Source organism: Girardinichthys multiradiatus, chromosome 23 (assembly GCF_021462225.1).
Source record: "Girardinichthys multiradiatus isolate DD_20200921_A chromosome 23, DD_fGirMul_XY1, whole genome shotgun sequence".
Lineage (NCBI taxonomy): Eukaryota > Metazoa > Chordata > Actinopteri > Cyprinodontiformes > Goodeidae > Girardinichthys > Girardinichthys multiradiatus.
In genome coordinates this window covers 49,933,191-49,957,883 of record NC_061815.1, presented here as the reverse complement: position 1 = coordinate 49,957,883, position 24,693 = coordinate 49,933,191, and the positions used below count along the sequence as shown (strand labels likewise).

Below are 24,693 nucleotides of genomic sequence, written 5' to 3'. Positions count from 1 at the left end.
CAGCAACAGGTAAATCTCATCTACATCTGTCCTGGACGCACTGAGGACATATTAACATATCTGTCCACTAATTGTTTGTATGTACGAACTTGGCAATAAAGCTGATTCTGATTCTAAATGTCCATTTTTACTGAGACATCTGTAACTTTCAGTTTTCTTTCTAGTCCAGTTTTGCTACATAATTGACGCTCAATGAGGGACTCCATTTTAGAAAAACAACAGTATCTATTATTGAAAACTGTCTTACCACTGTGTAAAATTATGGTAAAAGTTGTGTAGAAAATATATTTAATGGTAAACTCAGTTTACACAGATAAAATCAACATTTATGACATTTTAAAGCTGGCATAGATGGTTTGCATTATTCAGCCATCAAACCTTTTAATGCATCCAGTTGTTGCTGTGTCCCTGAGGTCTGATCCGTTTCTTGTTCCTGTGGCCAGAACAGGGCAAGAGCCAATGACAGAAATACAAGCTGTATTCCAATATGTCTATAAACCTCACATTATTATAATGGTTTGGCTTCAGGGTGTCAGAGCACCCACATTATGAAATTAATCTTTCCTTCTGATCTCTCTGGACTGCAGTTTAAACATCATCATCACTTTTATTTTTAAGCTGAATGTTAAACATCATAAGTGATGAAGATCACACATGGCCTGTAGGCTTCAGCAGGAACTCTGTTCACCTCAAAAAGACAAATAACTCCAGTGTGAAATCATTTAGTTCATGTCATGTCTTGCCTAAAGGGGATTACACTCACAGCACCAAAGGTACAAGACTGAAATACTGAGTGACAAAGTGTGAAGTCTGGATCAGATTAAGAGGGAAGCTTCTTTCTCCTCTCACACACATGCTCAACCTGTGATGGAGTCGTAGAGGTTGAGAGAGCGAATGAGAGAGGACAATCTGTGGGAACACGCCGCTGAACAATTACTACTGACATCAGAATAGTTTTTTTTAGCTCTCTGAAGTGGCTGAGCTCATTTGTACAGCCTGGAGCTGTGCACAACTGTGTGCAGATGAGTAGGTGCAGAAGAAAACGTTACAGAAAGCAAGGTGCGAAAAAAATTGTAAAATGGAAAATCTTTGTTCGCAGAATTGCAATTAGAACTTAGAGAAGCAAAAAACCCTTTTTCCTTATTACCGTTGTGTGAGGAACAACCAAACAGATCCTCAACTGTAAGCCTGTTTGTTCATAAGGAAAAGATTACGCAGATTTAATCGTCTCCACTCAACGTATGACACTATGACAGCCCCGGGGAGCCATTTCTCTCTAGGTGGACCTTAAAAACCAGGAAGCAACTTGAAATCTCACTGCAGCACAGAAGAGGATCAGCTCTACCAATTCTGTGGAGAAACATCACGTACACACTCGAGTAAAAGCCCAAAGGTTGCATGCACAGGCCCAGAACACACACACAGTCACACCTGAGCCCCCTTCAATAGACATTATTCAACACCCTGACAACCAGGGACAATAGAGCTAAAACTAGCGGTCGGCTAAGAAGGAACCAGCCTGTCTGAACACATCAGATGTCCTCACCACCCGCCTCATCGCATGAGCTTTTCTGTGCCGCAATGATTTCAGGTGATATCCGGTTTCTGTGTGGATACACTTCTCTTTGTCTTCACTTGCAGCTGTTTTGTAACAGATTTGAGGGTGAAATAACAAGTCATGTTACCAGAACTGCATCCGGCAGCCCAGGACTCTGGCCGGGGGACTCAGCTGGATTCCATCAAACAGGACTTGGGAATGTTATTTCAGCATCTTTCACCCAACCTTTTACCTGTAATCACGTATAAGCCGGTCTGCTTTTGTTCACCACCTAATTCCAGTTCACCTTTGTAGATGAGACAGGTGCCGACTGCAACACAGGAAGCTCCATTTCAGAATGGACCTTTGGCTAAAGGTTATAAGGATTAAAGACCAATTATAATATTCTAGAGCCAGCAAACCCCAACATCATAAGTATGAAACACAAATAATCCACAACCTGTCCTCTTCACTGTTTTTCAATAAGTCATGTACTTTTCTGAAACAGAAAGAGCTTTTAGGGTCACCCACCAAAACCAGTCTCTCCACTGGAAACTGTGCTCTATGATTATGGAACATTTGGAATCTTGCATTGAAGGGAGGCAAGAACCCAAAGCTGAGGAAAAAGAACAAGTTCATGCCATGATTAGCACAGATCAGAGATGGAGACTCTAGCTTGAGACTCCGACTTGAGTTGAGCTTAAATCGCAAAAATAAAAGGGTTCCAACTCGACTTATACTTGAGTGGACTCGTGGTCTGAGACTCTAGTCTTGGAATCAGTTTTTATCTCTTGTAATGAAGAGTGAAAGCACAGCACAGGTTTGGATTCCTAACCTGCAGCAATGCAGACTTAGAGGTGACCTTGATGTTTCGCATGGGAAAATGTTTATTCCAGTCATTAAGAGACTTGAATCGGGCTTGCATAAATAGACCTGCATCTATGAGACAGACGGCACAAGCAGAGTCAGCAGCCAGAACTGTGGGTGCTTTGGACATAAAGTTAATCAGAATAGAAAATGCTTTAAATGTCCTTTGTCAGCAGAAAATGTGTGCTGATGTCCGTTCTTGCATGTTGAATCAAAAACGTTCTTTCTCAAAGGTTCTCCTGCGTGTTTAACTGCGATAATTAACAAAGTTTGAATCATTTTCTTTTTTGTGTCTGAGCCAAATGAAGGAGAGTGTTTGACTGCATTTGCAGTCTGATTAGCTTAAAGGAAGTTGGTAGACTCAAAATAACATGTTGTTGAGGGAAACTTAACTGTAGATGGACAGATGGCGTTCAAGTGGTGGGACAGATGTTATCCCTGAGCTGCATTTTGGTGATTACATTACTATAGTGCAATTAAACCCTCACAAGCAAAACAGGAAGTGATATGTATTCTGGTGACACAGTTGTTGGGGGAATGGGAGTACGAACGCTTGTTCACATCAAGAGTTCATATGCTGGTCTGAACTGGAGCAGAAACAGCATCTACCGAAATGCTGCCAGAATTTCAGTGTTTTCAGTTTGGTCATTCTCACCTGTGGTGAGTCACAGAGAGAGAGGGCTTTTAAATCGCTGGGAAGGGTGCCGGCCCGTTAGGTCTCTGCTCTCAGACAATAATTTCCCCCGACTTCCTCCTCACTGGATAAGTTGCCATTTTTATTTTGTGAATTCAGATTGGAGCTAGACATTTTACTATGACTACTTTTTTCTAATTGATGCTTGAGTTTGGCGATTTCAAACGCCATCACTCTTTTGCAACTTCCAGTCACGTTCCCTGCTGTCTTGTGCTCGCTTTCATTCATGCCGTTTTACATATTTCTCTAATTTGGTCATGAAAATGAATATAACTGTGTAACAAGGCTAAACACAATTCACAACATTGTAAAAAATAATCTGACATATGGTCTTTAAAGCCTGGAAGCCTAGGTTCTCCACTGGAGTACTGACACTAAGTTTAGACCCCTGAACATGAAATAATGCATGTTTACTTTCTGATAGCTGTTTAATAGCAGCAAAAGCAGAGACAAAGATATGATCTTCCCATTTTACACAGAAAAAGAGGCTCAACTCCTTTTTATCAGTTTATTTTATCTGCAGTTTGACAGAACATGGCTACTGATGTTTAGTCTTTAACAAACTAAAACATGTAAGCTGCCCACATTTCACACTTATATATGCAACAAGGGTGGTTTGAACCAAAATGCAAGCCAGACATTTTTATGAAGGAGGGAACCCCAGAGAGGACATAGAGTGTCTGAAGGAGGATGGAGGTTTGAAGATGGGGGATTTCCACACTGAACTCTGACTGTGTGACTTTGGAGTTGAAGGTGTTGCAGGGAAACGGCTGGAAAATGACAGAAATCCTGTTATTCTGAATTTATAACAGAGAGCAACACAGATTCCTCCTCCTGACATTTTAACGGGCACATAAAGAATGGCTTTCAGATACAGGATGTGTGGGACCAGTTATGCTTTTCCCAGTAAGTTCTGTTTGTTTTATTTAGTGAAAAACAATACCAGGCATAAACAAAAGAGAGGTTAATTTTTGTTAAATCTGAACCCATTTTCACCTGGGAAAAACACAACAAAATATATTTGTACACCCGCAAACAAAACTGGATGGAAAACTTCATTTTAGCTGCTAAAATGTCTTATAATGTTTAGTACAGAAACTAATAATAGTCATAAAATACTTAATAATTAATAGTAAAAAAGGCCTTAATGTGTCTGTTTCTTAAAGTCACTGAAATCTGCATTTTTATTTCACATTGTCAAAATATGTGGGATAAATGGAGAACCCTGTTTAAATGAATCAGAACCAGGATAAATACTTTATATTTTAAATAGAATTTCACTAAAGGTTTAATTTGCCTTATTTGATGTCATTATTGTGCATATAGGAAATGAAGCAGGTCACCTGACAATAGCTGAGTGTGCACAGTGGCTGGTTCCTGGGTTCTGGTTGTACGATCTGTGGGAGATGGTGCCTTAATAAAACAGCAGACAAATCCAAGGTTAATACTTCACACGATTAATAAGAATTATTTATAGTTATTTAAATTAGTAGACCTACACATTCAAATTTGATCACAACACTTCTTAATGGCGGGGATGTTGTTTATTTGTGGGTTTTTATTTTATTTATTTAAATGATCATATAAGTTCTATATTTACAAAAAAAAGTGGATGAGCAAATTTAAATTTACTGAGGAATTGTTTTTCTAATCCACGTCTAATCAAAATCATACTTTAAGAAGTTACAGTTGCTTTGACTTTTTGTTAGTGATCCTGACTGAATGCAGTCGGTAGTTTCTCTCTGTAACAACAAAGGATTCGTACAGACGCGCAGCGCAGCTCATTTATACTTGTCACCAATTTTCCAACATCTGGAAGACCCAAACTGTCCTCCTCAGATGGAGGAAAAAGGGGATTTGCAGGAACAACCCGGGAACCACTAAAATACAGATCTAACTTTAACCAGAAACTACTGAAGCACCAGTGTCACTGTCCAGGCCAGTTTTAAGCTCCTCTGAAATTATAAAATGCCACACGGAGAACTCAAGGTCCTGTAGAAGAAAGGTTCGGTATTCAGATGAAACAAAAGTCGTAGAAAAGATTTTTTTCTATATATATATATATATACAGGGGTTGACAATGAAACTGAAACACCTGTCATTTTAGTGTGGGAGGTTTCATGGCTAAATTGGACCAGCCTGGTAGCCAGTCTTCATTGATTGCACATTGCACCAGTAAGAGCAGAGTGTGAAGGTTCAATTAGCAGGGTAAGAGCACAGTTTTGCTCAAAATATTGAAATGCACACAACATTATGGGTGACATAACAGAGTTCAAAAGAGGACAAATTGTTGGTGCACGTCTTGCTGGCGCATCTGTGACCAAGACAGCAAGTCTTTGTGATGTATCAAGAGCCACGGTATCCAGGGTAATGTCAGCATACCACCAAGAAGGACGAACCACATCCAACAGGATTAACTGTGGACACAAGAGGAACCTGTCTGAAAGGGATGTTCAGGTGCTAACCCGGATTGTATCCAAAAAACATAAAACCACGGCTGCCCAAATCACGGCAGAATTAAATGTGCACCTCAACTCTCCTGTTTCCACCAGAACTGTCCATCAGGAGCTCCACAGGGTCAATATACACGGTCGGGCTGCTATAGCCAAACCTTTGGTCACTCATGCCAATGCCAAACGTCGGTTTCAATGGTGCAAGGAGCGCAAATCTTGGGCTGTGGACAATATGAAACATGTATTGTTCTCTGATGAGTCCACCTTTACTGTTTTCCCCACATCCAGGAGAGTTACGGTGTGGAGAAGCCCCAAAGAAGCGCACCACCTAGACTGTTGCATGCCCAGAGTGAAGCATGGGGGTGGATCAGTGATGGTTTGGGCTGCCATATCATGGCATTCCCTTGGCCCAATACTTGTGCTAGATGGGTGCGTCACTGCCAAGGACTACCGAACCATTCTTGAGGACCATGTGCATCCAATGGTTCAAACATTGTATCCTGAAGGCGGTGCCGTGTATCAGGATGACAATGCACCAATACACACAGCAAGACTGGTGAAAGATTGGTTTGATGAACATGAAAGTGAAGTTGAACATCTCCCATGGCCTGCACAGTCACCAGATCTAAATATTATTGAGCCACTTTGGGGTGTTTTGGAGGAGCGAGTCAGGAAACGTTTTCCTCCACCAGTATCACGTAGTGACCTGGCCACTATCCTGCAAGAAGAATGGCTTAAAATCCCTCTGACCACTGTGCAGGACTTGTATATGTCATTCCCAAGATGAATTGATGCTGTATTGGCCGCAAAAGGAGGCCCTACACCATACTAATAAATTATTGTGGTCTAAAACCAGGTGTTTCAGTTTCATTGTCCAACCCCTGTATATATATAAACATAATAGGTATAAAAGTATTCACACCCACAGTTTAATGTTTTGTTGAAGCACCTTTGGCAGCAATATGTCTCTACAAGCCTGGCACATCTGTCTGTTTGGGGTACCTTCACTCATTCTTTCCTGCAGAACCTCTCAGACTCAGTCAGGCTGGATGGGAAGCATCTGTAAACAGCTGATTTTAGGTTTCCCCAGAGATGTTCAATAGGATTTCCGACCGGGTTCTGACTGTGCGACTAGAAGAACATTCACAGTCTGCTCCTGAGGCCTCTCCTCTGAGGTCCACTCTGGAAAGTTTTCCTGAAGGCCATCTCCATATTTGGCTGCCATCATCTTATCCCATATGTGAAATAGTCACTCAGTTCCTGCTTTAGAAAACCCTCCCACACAGCATGATGCTGCCACCACCAAGCTCCAAGCATACATTTATGAAAACATTTTTGCACTGTGTCAATTTTGGGTTATTTTGTGCTGACCCACATACTGTGCTTTAAAATAGACTTGTTACGTAACAAAAAACGGATGAACTGAAGAGGTGTGAAAACTTTTTGGTGGCATTGCATAATTTTGGCCTTGTTTAGAGAAGTTCCACAGTAAAGCAATGTTGTTGGATATTCATTCCACCCTGAGAAAAAACGGTTACATAACTTTAAAAATAAATCCAGAAAAAGCCCAAAATAATGACATTCATTGTGCTTTCGATGAAACCTCAGACTGCAGCTGTATTTGTCTCATTATGCGGCTATATATGTAACAGTTTGAATTATTTGTCAGTACATGCACTCACAGCAGAGGTCTGATCTTCCCGCAGACCTACACTGAGCTTTCTAGCCAACATGGCGACACAACAGTGCATGAAGCTCAGTGATGAACGACACACTTCATCTTACAAAAACTCAATCCATCTGAACTAAAACGTTTCAAACAAAAGCTACAAGGATACGGGAGGATAAATATTAACCTTTCCATTTATGAAACATAACCCCACACTGCCAGTAATAATATAACCACGGCCCCACAGAGGCAACACTTATTTTTCCATAATTCAAGTTAAACCCCCTGAGACAGAAAAGCTTAACTCAAAGCTATGACGGCATCTTCAGAGTTTGACTGGTGGCTTCATATGTCATGAACAAACATATAAAAATAATCAGTGTTTAATATAAATTAAATGATCCAACAATCATTATCAGACCTGCCTTTACAGATGCTTAAAAATACATGAATCTGTTTATTTCAGTAATTCAGTTCAAAAGATTGAAACTCATATTATACAGACTCATTGTACACAGAGGGAAATATTTCTGGCTCACAGATAATAAAAACCTAAATATTCTGTCGCACAGATAACTTCAATATTAAATAGAAATATTTTAAAAATCAATGCAGTGTGGCATTGATGCAGCCTGGGCTGATCAGCCTGTGGTTCTGCTGAGGGGTTCAGGAAGCCCCGGTTGCTTTGAAAGTGGCCTCCAGGTTGTCTGAATTGTTGGTTCTGGTATCTCTAATCTTTTTTCATGACAATACTCCATAGGTTCTCCATGGCGTTTGGGTCAGGCCAGTTTGCTGGTGTTACCATTTTAATTAAAGCAGGTGTTGACATCTTTAACAGAGTGGGAAAATGAAATGAGCATCTCCATACAGCTTGTCAGCAGAGGGAAGTGTAAAGTTCTCTAAGATGTCCTGGTAGATGTTAACTGTAGACTTGATAAAACCCACTGGACCAGAACCAGCAGGTGACATGGCACCCCAAACTATCACTGACTATGTAAACTTCACACTAGATCTCCAGCAAAGTTGATTCTGTGCCTCTCCACTTTTTCCCTCCACTCAACTTTCCATCAATACGGTTGGATGCAGCAGTCAGTGAACATCAGTTTCTTCAGCAGTGACCCTATAGGGCTTACCCTCCATGAGGGTTTCTGTCGAGTCACCAGTCTTTTCCATGATTGTGTAGCCTATCACACAAAATTCCTGCAGTAAAAATTGTTTTTATTGGGTATGGTGTGTGGCGCAGCGGTAGAGCGCAACCCATATATGGATGCTTCAGTCCTTAATGTAGCTGTCCCTGGTTCGAGTCCCAACCCCGGCAACCTGCTCAGAATGTCTTTACCCCACTTCCTGTCAGCCTACTTGGAAATAACAAAAATAAAGGCCACTAGTGCTTTAGAAACATTGTTTTTTTATTGGTCTTCTTTCCGTTTTACCAAACTAAGTTAACTTTTAGATGATATTGTAATTTTAACTTCCATATAAACAGGTGTCACAGGCAGGGTCTGGCACAGGTGACATACCCACCTTTAAACAGAAATAAAAATGGATTATTCAGTGACCTACTTGGAGGTGGTGGAGTACATACCCATAATTCCCTCTTGAGGAGGCTTCATGACTGACAGTCTGGGCCCAGAGTTTGGCTGCAGCAGAACAATAATCAAAGAAAATGTAGCTTATTATCTCAGAACCTTCACTTACTGCTTCCTTTATGTAAATCTCAGGATGCTATGTAATCCTGAGGGGGTAAATTAATGGCACCTACTTTCCTGAACAGACTCCTTTCATCCCCCTCCATGCTCTCGCTGCTGCCAGACAGGAAGGCACACTTCATTAGGTCTGTTGGGTTCAGCTGGCTGAACACCACAGTGGTGCCCTAACCACTTCCTTTAAGGCAGCGAAGGTTTATGCAGGAGTAACATTTATTCTTTCCAAAGTGAGAAATCCTGAAACTCAAAGCTGGATCAAGGAAATGCAGCAGACTGAATGTTTAAGTAAAAAACAAGCAGAGTATAATCTACGGTCATTTATCAAGAACAGTTCTGATATTATTACACTGTTCCAATAGAAATATCATCTCTGAGGCTCCAAACAATTCAGACAATAATATAAACACCAATTATAATTTAGCAAAAGTGTTTTTTGTGCTTTTTAATAAAAAAAAGCTACTGACTACCACCTAAACTTTAATCACCAAACAGCTTTTACTCCGTGTTGACATTTAACGTCTCGGTGGATAAAACTACATATGGACTAACAGACGCGGTGGTGTAGTTGTTAGCACTGTTGCCTTGCAGCATGAAGGTCCTGGATTCCAATCCTGAGTTGACATGCGTGAGTTTTCTGAATGGATCTGTGTTTAAGGGCCCGTATTTACAAAGATCCTCAGAGTCTGTCAGAGAGCGCCCGTCTTACCCTAAACATTCCTGCCAAGGACTCCTAGCTCAAGACTGAGTCGCTGCTGAGAGCGAGTCTGAGGAGGAGACAACAGAAATTCCTATCTTAGTGAGGAGGTGAGGTTGACCCCGTTGCTAGGTGCGGATGACCTCGTTGCTAGGTGTGATGCTGTCTTCTAAGAGCTGTGATTGGTTGTTCAAAGAAATGGAATAAACCAAACGTGCTCAGATTACTGTACTGTTGTCTAGTTTCTATACATTTTTTTGGGGGGGGGGTTGAATTTTTTTAAATTTTATTTGAAGCATTTTACAGTCTGTAAATATCTAAGTAATTCTGTTCTATATTGTTTGTAATTTTGTTCACTTTTTATTCATGCTTATTAATTATTGTTTCTAGTATTTATTGATCCTTCCTAATATCACCTTCCTATAGGTTGACCTTTAACCTGTCCTGCTGCTGAAACTATTTAATTTCCCCCCAGGGGGATGATAAAGTTAATCTTATCTCTATATTAATAATTATATGATTGTTCTAGAAGTTTCTGTTCTCATTGACTCGACTGTTTAGGAGGTGGATCTCTGCACCATGGAGCTGGTAGCGTTTTATTCATTCTCTGTTGTTCATTGGAGGAGAAGATCTCTCCTTTCTCTCTGTCTTTCCTCCATCTTCTCTGCTTCAGACACTCTTAGGTTCACTAAAGGTCCTCCTCACTGATCTGAACATCTCCTCACGTTAGGAGCTCTCTGAAGACCTCAGATGATTCATGAATAACTTTTATCTGACTGAGGGACAATTATAAGAATAAAATGTTTCTTAGAATGATGTTACTAGGAGCTACTTTTAGTCTTAGAAATGTTTGTGAATACAGGTCCTGATCTTTGAGATTTGTGCCACTGTGTGGATAGCCTCAGGGCGGGGCCAAGCTAAATACAGCTAAAGCTAACGTAATACCTCAGCTTTGACCCCATGGTGTAATATTTCATATTTTCCTGACATATGAAGTGTGGGGAGATGTGATGATGAGGTAATAAGAAAACTAACGGTGTTAGACGGGTCAAAGAGGCTTCAGTGTTGAAGGCACAAGAAACAGATACTCACAGGTTCGTGGATGAAGCATGTCGTGGGAGGAACACAGATGAGTTATATGGAATCTGAAAGACTAGATACAAACAACAAATAATAAATAATAATGATACAAATAAATATCCTACATTTTCTATGTGATGCAGAGACAACTGAGATGGTGCCGTTGAAGTTATTATCCTCAGAACAGAACATCTGCCAGTTCAACAGTGCCAAGCAAACGTATTCATACCCCTTTGAACCTTAATGTATTTTGTTTTATTGGGACATTTATTTTAATAATTAGGAAGTGGAAGGAAAATGATACAAGGTTTTTTACTAATAAGTTGTGAAAAGGTGAGCACTGTTGGTTATCCTCCACACAGCAGACTAGCTGCTTCACAAGGCGCTGGATGTTCATTAAAAGGTCCAAATAGTTCCTGAAGAAAAGGTTTCAGAGTCACAGAGCTGTTTTTCTTTTATTGGGTGTATCTATCCAAACTAGCTGCACATTTTCTCATCCCCTAAAAACAAGCAAAATATATCAATATCCTGCTTTAGAAAGGGTGATATATGGTAGATTTATAAAATATGGTGCCTTAATTCGGAATTAGTTGGTTCTTGGCTTGGATTATAATAAACAGCCAATGTCTAACTTGCAATAGTTACTTAACTGTATATTATTTATAGTACAACAAGAACATTAAATGTCATATTTAATTCCTGAGGTGTGATGTTTACCGTCTTTATTTCCATGTGGAGTTTGAGGACTGCTGCTGATCTGAGACACAGACGATGGTTTTAAACTATGTAAAAAAAACAAAGAAGGTAATGTTAAAGAGTTTTATCAAACAGTTGCTCCAGCAGCAAAATCACTGCCTTAAATTCAACAACTACAAACCAGTTCAGACTTCTATTGTACATTATAGCGAGTAGGAAATGTGAAAACATTTATGCTTTACAGAACATTTTAAACATTCACACTTTGTTGCACTGATATCTCTTTATAATATTATAAAATTATTGTATATTCAATTTATTCATTTTTGTATCCATCATTTTAATGAAAATGATATTTACATAAAAGACCTTATATGGGAGCGCCACCTAGTGACAAATGAAGGGCATTTTTACTGCGTTTATGGTGCTTCTGAGCCTCAAAGAGAAGAAAATAAAGATTTTACAGAACTGAGCAGATAAATAGCAGATGTTTTTAAGCCAAATAAAGGGAAAGATGAATTATTGGCAAATATCTGATGGCCAAAAGTTAGAAATATAACAGAAATTTCCTTTATTCTCCTTCAGTGGGGAAATGTAAGGACATATTTATAGAATTCAAAAATGTACAAAATGTGACTGAAACTTTTTGCAGAAAAAACAACAAAATATTATTTAAAAGAGTATGGAATCATGTGGGTTTTCTTTAGGTTAAATTAGCATAGTTTAGACTGAATGGACTGTAAGGCTGACTAACAATCTCCATAACAGCACTGGAATGAACAAGTTAGCTCAACATCTACATGTCTAGTGTCTCCTAACCTGTGATGATGAAGAACATTTTCCAGCTTCGAGATGTAGGCGCTCTGTTCATTCAGCGTCCTTTAAAGGGAAACAGGAAATCAGCTCATCTTCTCATACAGGATCAAATCATGTAATAAATTAATTTGGTAGTTTTTACTTACTTTGCCATCTGCTGCATTTCTTGCTTCATCTTGACCAACAACTCTTCTAGTTTCTGATTCTATACCAAGCAGAAACATCTCAGCGGGTTTGACTATATCGCATTTTTTATCAGCAGCATGTCTATCCGTTTTTGTATTTTGCAACAAAAGACCAAAAACATATCTGAGCCATGGGTTCAGGTGTTTAGGCAAAAAGCAATAAAAACTATTTTTCAACAATAATAAAACCAGTTTGTTATCTGCTATATAAACAAAATGCATATACTGAATTGGAAAAGTATTAATACTATTTGAACTTTTTCCATAGTATGTTTGCAACCTTGATGTATTTTTTTTTTTCAGACAGACAAGCACAAAGTAATGCATAATTGTGAAGCAGAAGCAAAATTATGAATCTTTTTCAACATTTGTATCAATGAAAATCTGAAAAGTGTGGAGTGTATTTGTATTCAGCCCTATTTTATGACGATGTCCCGCTCCAGAAAGGAGAGGGACATCGTCCGAGCTTCTGCTGGCAACAACTTAATGTTCACCTTCTACAGATGATCCACATGGCCCTGTCTTTTAGTGTTTAACCCTTTCTCTCTCCTAGACATGGCTACTGACTGTAACTAACTCTATGTTCTCTCTTTCAGACTCTAACCTTGAAAACTGGCTCAGAGTTTATCTGTTCTTTCTTTCTAGATGAAACCACTAAAGGAGCTACATCCATTAACATTTACTTTTCCTTCCCATAGAAAGTACTCCTGGATCAGTGCTTCTTTGTTCTCTTTGTGTCTCTGCTCTGTTCTCTCTATCCCCCAGTCAGTCGTGGCAGATGGCCGCTCACACTGAGCCTGGTTCTGGTTCTGCTGGAGGTTTCTTCCTATTAAAAGGGAGTTTTTCCTTTCCACTGTCTCTACATGCTCATCCAGCTGTGTGTAAATTAACCCGAGTCTATCTCAAGATGTTCTGTTTCTGGCCTCAGAGCTTCTTTAGAGAACATTGGGGAACAACCAGCATCACGAAGACCGAGGAACACAGCAGACAGGTCAGGGAGGAAGTTCTGGGGAAGTTTAAAGCAGGGTTATTTTCTACAACAATATCTCAAGCTCTGTTCAATCCATCATCTGGGCATGCAGAGAGGATGGACCACCTGCAGACCTACCAAGACATGGAGGTCCACCTAAAGTGACAGGTTGGGAGAGCATTTATCAAAGAAGCAGTCAAGAGGACCATGATAACTTTTAACCTGTTAGAGGATGCAGACAACCTGAGACCTGGGTGAGGTTCACCTTCCAGCACAACAATGACCCTAAACATACAGCCAGAGCTACAACGGGATGGCTTAAATAAAAGCATATTCATGTGTTAGAATGGCCTAGTCAAAGTCCAGACTTAAATCCAAATAAGAATCTTTGACAAGACTGTCTGAGCTGTTCAAAGCTGGTGGACACAAACCACAAAAGACCTGCAGAAAAAGGTGGTTCTACACAGCATTGACTCAGGAGGGCTGAATACAGATGCACACCACACTTTTCAGATTTGTATTTATAAAAATGTGAAAAACAAGAATTATTTTCCTTCTACTTTACAACTATGCTTTGACATTTGTGTTTGTAACGTTACAAAAAGTGCAAAGGTTTAAGGGACATGAAAACCTTTACAAAGCACTATACATACTGGATTAGACTGCACCAAAACAAATGTCTCACCCTTTGTTTGTAGTAATTCAGCAACCTCTTCTGATGTCTTGTCTGAAACGTTATAACCTGTAAGGAAACAATGGAAAGCCTAAAATAAGTGACATATACAGCTCCTAAGCACGTTTGAGCACAGTTCTCAACAGATAATGCTCTAGATTTAAAAACTAAACCAAAATAAGAACAGTTCTTATGAGTTTCTGCTTCTTATTATGAAAAATAATAAATGTGAAAGATAAAACTGTACAAACTTTGCTGATCTCTGTCAGATGTCTGGTTGCCACCACACCAATGTCAGAGAACAATGCCTTCACATCTGAGCCACTCTGAAGAAATATTCATAGGAATGTAATGACAGCAAAAATGTGACATCACACTGTGTGCAGTCATCCAAAACGTGCAGCTTTCCAGCCACCGGAGGATGCTGCGTAATGAGAATAAAATGTGCTTACTTTGTCAGAAAGGGGTGATACTTGGCACTGGGAACTGCATATTAAACACCTGCCATGGTTGCCTGAAAGATTGCAAGTGTGCACTTATGGCTTTGCAAAGTTGAGTTTAAAATTCTAGATCACTTAAGGCTTAATATAAAGTGATGCTGAGGCTGACTTCAGTGCAATAACTGAAAAAATAATGTCCTAGAGAACCAACTTAATAACTTGGGTTTAACCAGAGCAGTGAGCAGACTTAATATAGCAGGAGACCCATCAGGACCTAACACATGATCTTGGAAAAAGATCAGTGTTTGCCAAAGTGGGATAAATGGACTTCCAGGAATAGTTCCTGTCTCATGGTCAGTATTAAGTGTTTGCTTTCATTAATGTTTTATTGTAAGGCCTACTGAGAGGAAAGCTGAAATAATTTTTTTCTTGAATAGAGTTCTGTGTTTGAGCAGCTCTGTTTATTAGTCAGATCTATTGAAGAATATAGAAATACCAAGAACAGATCTCTATCCTTTGGTACCCATATACGAAATGTACTTCTGCACTTTCACTGTGTGTCCAGCAGATGTCCCTGTCCAATCACTCTCACAATTAATGGCATAAATATCTTTATCATTTAGGCCTTCTTATGATGCATCAGAACAGCTTATTTTAAAAGGATAGAATAATAAAATAAACAAATTCAATAATTTTTTAAAACAAGCATCAGGTGTCCAAGATGGATTTTTTCCCCCTGGATTTTCTCCAATGTACACAGGGTCAAAATGATGCATACAGGTCCTTCTCAAAATATTAGCATATTGTGATACAATTCATTATTTTCCATAATGTCATGATGAAAATTTAACATTCATATATTTTAGATTCATTGCACACTAACTGAAATATTTCAGGTCTTTTATTGTCTTAATACGGATGATTTTGGCATACAGCTCATGAAAACCCAAAATTCCTATCTCACAAAATTAGCATATCATTAAAAGGGTCTCTAGACGAGCTATGAACCTAATCATCTGAATCAACGAGTTAACTCTAAACACCTGCAAAAGATTCCTGAGGCCTTTAAAACTCCCAGCCTGGTTCATCACTCAAAACCCCAATCATGGGTAAGACTGCCGACCTGACTGCTGTCCAGAAGGCCACTATTGACACCCTCAAGCAAGAGGGTAAGAAACAAAGAAATTTCTGAACGAACAGGCTGTTCCCAGAGTGCTGTATCAAGGCACCTCAGTGGGAAGTCTGTGGGAAGGAAAAAGTGTGGCAGAAAACGCTGCACAACGAGAAGAGGTGACCGGACCCTGAGGAAGATTGTGGAGAAGGGCCGATTCCAGACCTTGGGGGACCTGCGGAAGCAGTGGACTGAGTCTGGAGTAGAAACATCCAGAGCCACTGTGCACAGGTGTGTGCAGGAAATGGGCTACAGGTGCCGCATTCCCCAGGTCAAGCCACTTTTGAACCAGAAACAGCGGCAGAAGCGCCTGACCTGGGCTACAGAGAAGCAGCACTGGACTGTTGCTCAGTGGTCCAAAGTACTTTTTTGGATGAAAGCAAATTCTGCATGTCATTCGGAAATCAAGGTGCCAGAGTCTGGAGGAAGACTGGGGAGAAGGAAATGCCAAAATGCCAGAAGTCCAGTGTCAAGTACCCACAGTCAGTGATGGTCTGGGGTGCCGTGTCAGCTGCTGGTGTTGGTCCACTGTGTTTTATCAAGGGCAGGGTCAATGCAGCTAGCTATCAGGAGATTTTGGAGCACTTCATGCTTCCATCTGCTGAAAAGCTTTATGGAGATGAAGATTTCATTTTTCAGCACGACCTGGCACCTGCTCACAGTGCCAAAACCACTGGTAAATGGTTTACTGACCATGGTATCACTGTGCTCAATTGGCCTGCCAACTCTCCTGACCTGAACCCCATAGAGAATCTGTGGGATATTGTGAAGAGAACGTTGAGAGACTCAAGACCCAACACTCTGGATGAGCTAAAGGCCGCTATCGAAGCATCCTGGGCCTCCATAAGACCTCAGCAGTGCCACAGGCTGATTGCCTCCATGCCACGCCGCATTGAAGCAGTCATTTCTGCAAAAGGATTCCTGACCAAGTATTGAGTGCATAACTGTACATGATTATTTGAAGGTTGACGTTTTTTGTATTAAAAACACTTTTCTTTTATTGGTCGGATGAAATATGCTAATTTTGTGAGATAGGAATTTTGGGTTTTCATGAGCTGTATGCCAAAATCATCCGTATTAAGACAATAAAAGACCTGAAATATTTCAGTTAGTGTGCAATGAATCTAAAATATATGAATGTTAAATTTTCATCATGACATTATGGAAAATAATGAACTTTATCACAATATGCTAATATTTTGAGAAGGACCTGTAGAAGCCCTTACATTCAATTTGCCTTAATATTTGGTGAAATGTCCTATAGCATGTTGCAGAGAAACCCCACACTTTCTGTAGACATCAACAAACATTTGGCTTCCTTCAAGCTGGATATTTCAACACTATTATAATTGGATCTATCCCAAAACCAGTTTGGAAGTGTGTTTAGGACTTTTGTCCTGTTGGAACACTCATTTGGGTCAAGGTTTCAACCATCTGTCTGGCAGCCTTATAGCGTGATGCTTCCACCATCATGATTGTCATTGGTAGACTGTTCTGAAGTCTGAAAATCTAACCTTAACTCCTCTAAATACACATTTTGTCACTGTGACCAAACAGCTTCATTTTGTCTGACCATCCAACTTTTCTCCAGGCGACATTTGGTTTGTTCACGTGATCAGCTGCGGATTTCAGTCCAGTTTGAAGGTGTTGATTCTGGAGCAGGTTCTTGTTCTTGGTCTGCAGCCTCTCAGTCCAAGCTGATGTTAGGCTGGGTTCCCTGTTGACAGTGATACTGGCGTTCCAGCAGGTTCCAGTTTGTTAAAGGCTTATTTCATGATGGTTCCTGGGAGGCTATTTGCAGGGTGATAGTGTGGTTCAGATGGCTGGCCAAAAGGTCAGTGAAAACAACCACACATCCAAACTGGTTTTAAAATGGATAAATCGGGCAAACATAAGGCTACTGGAGGGGTTAAATGTCCAGCCAGAATTGTGCACTCATACATCTGACCATCATTACACCCAGAAAAGAACTGTTGAAATGCATCATTAAAGCCCAAAGGTGGATGTAAACTTCTGACCAAAACTGCAGAGTTGGTGCTGAAGACTTAAAATGCTAACTAAGAGTTTTAAAGGTGTTTTCTACCTTTCTGATAGCACACGCTGCAGATGACATGGCCGCAGGAGGTCACTGCTAGTTTGCGCTCAGGACTCGGAGAAAGAAAGCAGGAATTGCAGCAGACCCAGTAGGACATTTGAAGATCTGTAAGTGAATAACGATGCTGTACTATTTACTAACGTTTCTGGTTCCGTTGGTAGTTTACAGTATAGTTTTTATGTTTCAGGCTGTGGTAAAAACAGCGGAACACTAATAAACAGCTAATGTTCAGATTGTTTGTAGGTGAAGCTAAATGATACGTTAGCATAACGCTTGCTAACATAATGACAAAACAAATTAATCATGAATAGGTTTATCAACTTGTGTGAGGATTGATTACCTGTCAGGTGATTATCAGTCTGTGATTAAAATGTCTGCTGGATCCGTCAGTCCAACTTTAACATCCTTCCTTTTTTAAATCTAATTTATCAGGAAGTTCTTTTTCTTCTTCTTCGGTGAAGCGAATTAGCATCATTAGCATGATTAGCGATAGCCGTTGGTTGCTATAGCCAACTCATTACACCCGCTGGCTTTAATATTCATGAAAAACGCTTTTTATATTCCACCGTTTGGTAAGTAGCTAAGCTATATATAATAAAACAATTGTAAATAACATATTTATTCAGTATTTACCGGGTAGTTCATTGTAAAATGTTTTAAATATGGTCTCCATACAGTTACTGTATTAGCTTCGTTTTCTGCAACATTGGAGATTCATTTTAAAGTTATGTAGCGATGCCATTTAAAAGAATATCACAGTTCTGTTGAAAAGTTTACTTGCAACCAACACGAATTTATGATTTCCTATGTTTTATTTATTATATAAATTATTATGAATTTTGGGCTTTTAATGTGTTTGGACAGTTATTTTCCCTGACGGTTCAAGGCATTTTAAACCAAGAACTGGGTGCACAAGTTTGAATTTGTTGTGGATTTTCACCTCGTCAACGAGTAAGGATGAAGTATTCAAACCAGAGAACACTCTACCTACTGACCAGCATGGTAGTGGTTGCATTATGCTGTGTTACTCTTTTTTTACTCCCAGTGGTACTGTTAGATCGCACAGAGTAGGTTTAATAAAAAAGATGGAGGTGAAGCTTCTAATTGCTTAAATTTAACTGAAATCAGCAGCTTGAATCTTGGGACGTCCCAACAGGACAGTCACCTCAAACAGACCTCAGAGCTGGCACTAGAATGGATAAAATCCGAATCCAATCAAATTAAAAGAACTCTACCAATTTCTACCAAGCCAAGTGGGTAAAAATCTAGCCAGAATTATGCAAGGAGCTTGTTGGTGGTCATTAAAAGCATGTGGTTGAAGTGCACCTCGCTAAGGTAACTTAACCAAATATTAGTGGGGGAGCAAGCATAACTCAGAAGCATAAGAATGTTTCCAAAATAGTTATGTAAATTAATTTCACTTAGATGAATACATTTAAACATGTAATCTAACTCATTCAGGCTTTCTTAAATTCAAATAAATAATTAAAAGGCCAATATCAATATGATATTGATGCTCATGAGTGGATATAAATGTTTGAAAGCATTTCATCACAAAAAACAATTATTTTGTGAAATCTTTCTTTATTTTTAAAACTTCATTTTTTTACCTATACACAGTTGTGAATTATCTCAAATGGTCATGTCCTGATTTGTATTTCCAGGTCCTGAAACAATACTTATATCGTGGAACAGAAAGTGCCCCTCAGGTGTTGACAGATGGGAGGTGTAGCTTTTCCTGGCCAGAACTCATCATCATACCAGTTTCTTGGCGATGAAGAAGTCTTTGAGTTGTTTCATCTGCCAGATGCCAACAGAGAGAAGAATGAAGGTTTGTATCACAGCCCACCACAGCACTTTGCCGTTGGTTTCTTCGCTGATCAGACGGAAATGCTCCTCTTTTTCCTGAATAACGGCAGTAAGAAGATAAGAGTCATGAGTTCAAGATCCATGTGAGTGTTTCTTTATTATTTTAGGTGTTTTGCTTTGCCATGGTAAAGTGTTTTACGGGGTTGATTTGAATATCAATAAAATATTGCTTTAAAGCTTAAAATGTACCCTGTTGTACTCCTGCTGCCTGGTGATATATGTCATCTGACCAATGAGATGTTGGAGATTGCTCTCAAGAGTTAGCAGGTTGTCTTTGGTTCTGTCCACATTTGGACTAATTGAGTGCTCTCCCATCTGAACATCCAAATGTAGCTTCTGTGTAACAAAATGTTGAAAATGAAAAACAATCTACGCTTTGTTATTTTCCTCCTTTTGTGTTGATTTTGTTATTATCTTTTTTTTTCTCTGCATCCACAGGTCTTACCAGCCTTTCTCCAGCAAAAACAGAGAACCTGGTGGAGTTGGTTTGGAAGCAGAAGTAGTGCTGACCAGAGGCATGAGCTGTGAAGGTGAATTTGCCAAAGTCTCCATAGCGTTTGGACATCTGAATCTGCAGATGGAAGAAAAATAGTCTTAAATTCCTTTACTTCTTTATACTTTTGTAAACTTCTCTATATGAGTTCTTGGAGTTTATCCTTGAAACATCACCTGGGCATAACGTTTATTCTTCTGTCTTGCCTGAAAAATCTTGTGTGATTGGTCAGAAATGAAATCCTGCCACCTTGAGTAAAACAAGACATTTCTCTGTTCTTGCGGGGTATGTACAAGCATTTATTCTGTAATTGTGACGTCACAGCTGAGTCCCGCCCCTGACTAGCTACTGAAGCGGAGCTCCACCCACTTGATTTCCAGTAGAGGATCACGTCTCGCCGGCTGGTTTTACCTTACAGGTGCTTTACAATGGCTGCCCTCGGAGACAGACGTTCTGTTGGCTGCAAAGACCCACATGTGTCCGTGGACATTCTGTCGGATAACGGAGGTTCGTGGCTTGATTTTATGTTTGAGGGCAATGTTCACATTGCTGAAGACAGAACTAGTCTGCATAAATCACTTCACCACGGACTGCTTTGAAAACTCACATCAGAACACGTCAGGATTTACAGAAAGACTGAAGAAATGTTCAGTCCCTGCTGTTGGTGGCAAATCTGCAGATGAAAGAAATCTAAGTACTGTTGTGTCTTATAAGTTTCTGTTTTTCGTATGAAGTGCTGTTGGGGGTGTGGCCACATAAGCTCATTTGCATAAATGTGACAGAGCCCTAAAACAAACAAAAAAAGGGACAACTAAAGAGGTGAAATCTCATCTGAGAATGAGTTGGTGTGGAAAATGTAATTAATAGGTTTTGTATAGACCTATCCCAAATGTTTAAAAGGATGTATAATAGGTCACCTTTAATTTTATTCAGTGAGCAAAAAGGAGAATTTCATGTATGAGACAGTTTTGATTGCAGCTGCTGTTGTGGTCTAATTAGTCAAATAGCTCATTACTGTCTAAGTGACTCTATGCAGAATGTGTTTCACGCATTTCTTTTTTAAAATCCGTGTTATTTATGTTTTAATGCAGCACCAAACACACATTGTGTGAACAACGTTGTCTGCGTACCTCGTGGTTTGGGTCTCTGACTGTAACGGTGACACCGAGGTGAGCAGATTGAATGAATGTCTTCAAGTTCCACGGCTCTAAGAAGAAGTTGCCTAAAGGTGGGAGACACAAACCCAGTTACACAATGTTCATCTGAGTTAGTAGCTACAGATGTGGGCAAAAAAACTTTAAATTCATTTTTTCATTCACAAATTTTAGAGAAATCCAAACTTTAATTTAATGACATTCATTCAGGGGAGTAAAAAGCATGTTAAGAAACAAGTAGTTGGAGCACATTTAGGTGTACCACAGTTATTTGGTTCAGTTCATAGGATTTTATAATAACCCAATTTGTTCTGGCAGTTTTTTATGTGTGTTTATGCCCGTGATGGTAGGGCATCCCTCCAAAATAACCAGTTGGCATGCATAGTTGTCCTGGTCACATGATGATTCCAAGATGCCACTTTCTCTCTGCTTTATTTTACGCCTTTGTTAAAAACGAAGTGAATGCACTCAGATTGAAATAATGAAATCATATTTTTCTAAACATTTCAGTGAGTGGCATTATGTTACTGCAGTAAACCGTTTTTACATGGAAGGACTTCTTAGACGTCTTTGGCACAGGTGCCGACATATTTGCCCACATCTGTGTGTTTGGATATATTTTAGGGCAGTGATTTGTGAGGATGGTGTTTGGAGCATAAAACATCTTTTGCTTGTCATAATAGTTTTGCTGAAGCACGGGTCAGTTGAGCTTCTAAGAGATGAGGAAAAGCTTGTTTTCCCTGCTGCTGCTGAAATAAGATGCATATATTCACAGAGGTTGCTCTACAAACTGTTACATGGTGACTCGTGGTTACTGATTATTAATCAGAACATTTGAATGTAATTTCAAATGACTTTGGTCCATTTAAGAACAGAAGTGGAGGATTTTCTGTGTCAGTGACTCACCCGTCACTAGAGTGTCTTCAGGAATCTCCTCAATGATGCATTTTTGCTCCTGCTCTCCAAGATCAAAATACATTGCTGCTGCAAACATCAGGTAACACTGGAGGAGAAAGCCAACCCCTTGTAAACCCATTCTGAGTTATCTGGTAGTGATAAAATGTTTGACTAGTAGGGTTTAGTCGAGCTCACGCTTGTCTCGTACCATGTGTTTAAGTGGGAAGGTAAGGCGACAGTTTGAGCGTGAGAAACATACAGGTGCTACTTTATGGGACGAATCATTCTGGCTGCCTTGTGATTGGTTGAGCTAAGAACCAATAGCAAAGCTGCAGCAGACATTAAACTATCCCATAGAGACTCTTTCCAAAACATATGATGTATTTTGGGACTAATATAAAAGTAATATTTAGCAACACAACATATCACACATGCAGAGTCACAGCTAATGTGGCTAATTCTTTTACTGAATTTGATGCTGAGAGAGTCTTAATAACACATCTGTTTTATGTCACTAAATGAATGGACCTTAATGCAGAAGACTAATTAAGTCAAGCAACAAACAGGCTCATTTTCCTTTTAAGCTGATGCAGGTTTTTCACAACAAAACACATGAAAATGGACAAAAGCATTAAAAGTGTACATGTCTACAGTTTTTCAAGGAGTTTGAATGAAGACCCACCTCTGTCCGCAGGTCCAGCTGCAGGTCTTATGAGGTTTGTTGGTACCAGCTTTAAACATCTACAGACTGAACATTTCTGCCCGTTCTCCTTTACAAAACACAGAATCATATATTTGGACATGTTGTTTTTTTTACCTGTTTACTGAAACATATGCCAGTTATGCCAGTTAGAGTTATATATTGGACAGGGACATAATGTGCCGACTCTGCTTTCATGTGAAGGTATCAAGATTCAATTTAGATGAGGGGTTTAGGAGTTTCAGGTCGTGTGAACATGTGTCACCTCCTTTTTAAAGAAACTGAAAGTAATTGGACTATTGGCTCAAATGCTATTTGATGAGTGGGTTTGGTTCAATTCCTTTATGTCCTTTATGGAGTTGATTTGAGGTGAGGTGCTTACATTTAGAAGCTTTGGCTGTGAGTAGACAACATGTGGTCAAAGGATTTCTCCATGCAGGGGAAACAAGCCATCGTTAAGCTGCGAAAACATGAAAAAACCCAAGAACTTGCTACAATACGAGGAGTGGCAACATCTACAGTTTGGTACATGCTGAGAAAGAAAGGATGAACTGGTGAACTCAGAAATGCAAAACGATATGGACGCCCACTGGAGACAACAGCGGTGGATGATCACAGAATCCTTTCCATGATGAAGAGAAACCCCTCCACACCAGCCCACCGAGTGAACAACACTCTTCAGGTGATAGGCGTGTCATTATCTAAGTCTACCGTAGAGAGAAGACTGCATGACATTAGATACAGAGGGTAAACTACAAGCCGCTCATAAGCACACAGTTCTTGAACAGCGTTCTTTGGACAGATGAAACCAAGATAAACCTCAACCAGAAAAGAAGAAAAACATGGAGAAGGTGTGGAACAGCTAATGACCCGAAGTATACAACATCATCTGTACAACATGGCCGAGGCGGTGTGATGGTGTGGGCGTACATGGCTGCCAGTGCCTCTGGGACGCTTTACTGATGATGTGACCCAGGACAGAAGCCGCTGAAGGTATCCTGAGGTGTTCACTGTCTGAACAAATCCAGCTAAATGCAGTCAGTTGATTGGGCCGTGTTTCATAACACAGATGCACAATGACCCAAAACATAGAGCCAAAGCAACCTGGGATTATTACAGCAAAGGAGTGGAATATTCTTTAAAAGCCAAGTCAGTCAAATAAACTTACCCCAACTGAGCATCTTTTCACTTCTTAAAGACAGAAAGGACCCCAAACACACAGCAACTGGACACTGCTGCTGTAAAGACCTGGCAGATCATTAAAAAGGAGGAGACCCAGTGTCTGTGGATGTCTACAAGTTCAGGCTTCAAGGGTTTTTAAGTATAATAAATGAACATTTTATTTTTACTAATTTGTCTGAATACTTTTGAACCCCCTAGGGCTGCACGGTGGCGCAGTTGGTAGCACTGTTGCCTTGCAGCAAGAAGGTCCTTGGTTCGATTGCATGTTCTCCCAGTGCATGTGTGGGTTCTCACCAGGTACTCCGGCTTCCTCCCACAGTCCAAAGACATGCCTGTTAGGTTAATTGGTTTCTCTAAATTACCCTTAGGTGTCTGAATGAGTGTGTGCATGGTTGTTTGTGTGTTGCCCTGCGATGGACTGGCGACCTGTCCAGGGTGTATCCTGCCTCTTGCCCATAGACTGCTGGAGATAGGCACCAGCTCCCCCGTGACCCACTATGGAATAAGCGGTAGAAAATGACTGACTGACTTTTGAACCCCTGAAATTGTCAAAAATGCTTTAGATCCTCACATTTTTATAAAATCTTTTTTGTTCAACCCACTGAATTAAAGCTGGAAGTTTGCACCTCAACTGCATCTGTGTTGTTTCATT

The 24,693-nt window shown here is 39.9% G+C and overlaps 2 protein-coding genes and 1 long non-coding RNA gene across 6 annotated transcripts; 1 reads left to right on the top strand and 2 right to left on the bottom strand.

Annotated features, from left to right (window-relative positions):
- Positions 1-3,592: 3,592 nt before the first annotated feature.
- Positions 3,593-18,222, bottom strand: LOC124859895 (probable E3 SUMO-protein ligase RNF212). Of its 2 annotated transcripts, none has more exons than XM_047352775.1 (13): positions 18,087-18,222; positions 17,735-17,851; positions 14,493-14,554; positions 14,292-14,366; positions 14,053-14,109; positions 12,359-12,417; positions 12,216-12,275; positions 11,418-11,482; positions 10,713-10,773; positions 8,983-9,025; positions 8,806-8,860; positions 4,442-4,511; positions 3,593-3,868 (listed from the first exon to the last, which is right to left on the bottom strand). In XM_047352775.1, exons 2-13 carry the CDS (start codon positions 17,841-17,843, stop codon positions 3,742-3,744), a joined length of 843 nt encoding a protein of 280 aa, XP_047208731.1. In that variant the 5' UTR covers positions 17,844-17,851; positions 18,087-18,222; the 3' UTR covers positions 3,593-3,741. The 2 variants fall into 2 exon arrangements, with proteins under 2 accessions (XP_047208731.1, XP_047208732.1); XM_047352776.1 differs by having other exon boundaries at positions 8,983-9,022.
- LOC124859897 lies at positions 18,187-24,207 on the top strand. 2 transcript variants are annotated; one of them, XR_007036218.1, is made up of 6 exons: positions 18,187-18,318; positions 19,411-19,577; positions 19,666-19,698; positions 20,054-20,615; positions 21,200-21,336; positions 23,299-24,207. It is a non-coding gene; the product is annotated as an uncharacterized LOC124859897 (long non-coding RNA). The 2 variants fall into 2 exon arrangements; XR_007036217.1 differs by lacking the exons at positions 21,200-21,336; positions 23,299-24,207 and having other exon boundaries at positions 20,054-20,938.
- Positions 19,311-23,270, bottom strand: si:ch211-255i20.3 (transmembrane emp24 domain-containing protein 11). Of its 2 annotated transcripts, none has more exons than XM_047352778.1 (5): positions 22,169-23,270; positions 21,239-21,330; positions 20,061-20,186; positions 19,805-19,984; positions 19,311-19,651 (listed from the first exon to the last, which is right to left on the bottom strand). In XM_047352778.1, the coding sequence occupies exons 1-5, from the start codon at positions 22,296-22,298 to the stop codon at positions 19,502-19,504; spliced, it is 678 nt and encodes a 225-aa protein (XP_047208734.1). In that variant the 5' UTR covers positions 22,299-23,270; the 3' UTR covers positions 19,311-19,501. The 2 variants fall into 2 exon arrangements, with proteins under 2 accessions (XP_047208734.1, XP_047208735.1); XM_047352779.1 differs by having other exon boundaries at positions 19,805-19,951; positions 22,169-23,261.
- Positions 24,208-24,693: the final 486 nt, after the last annotated feature.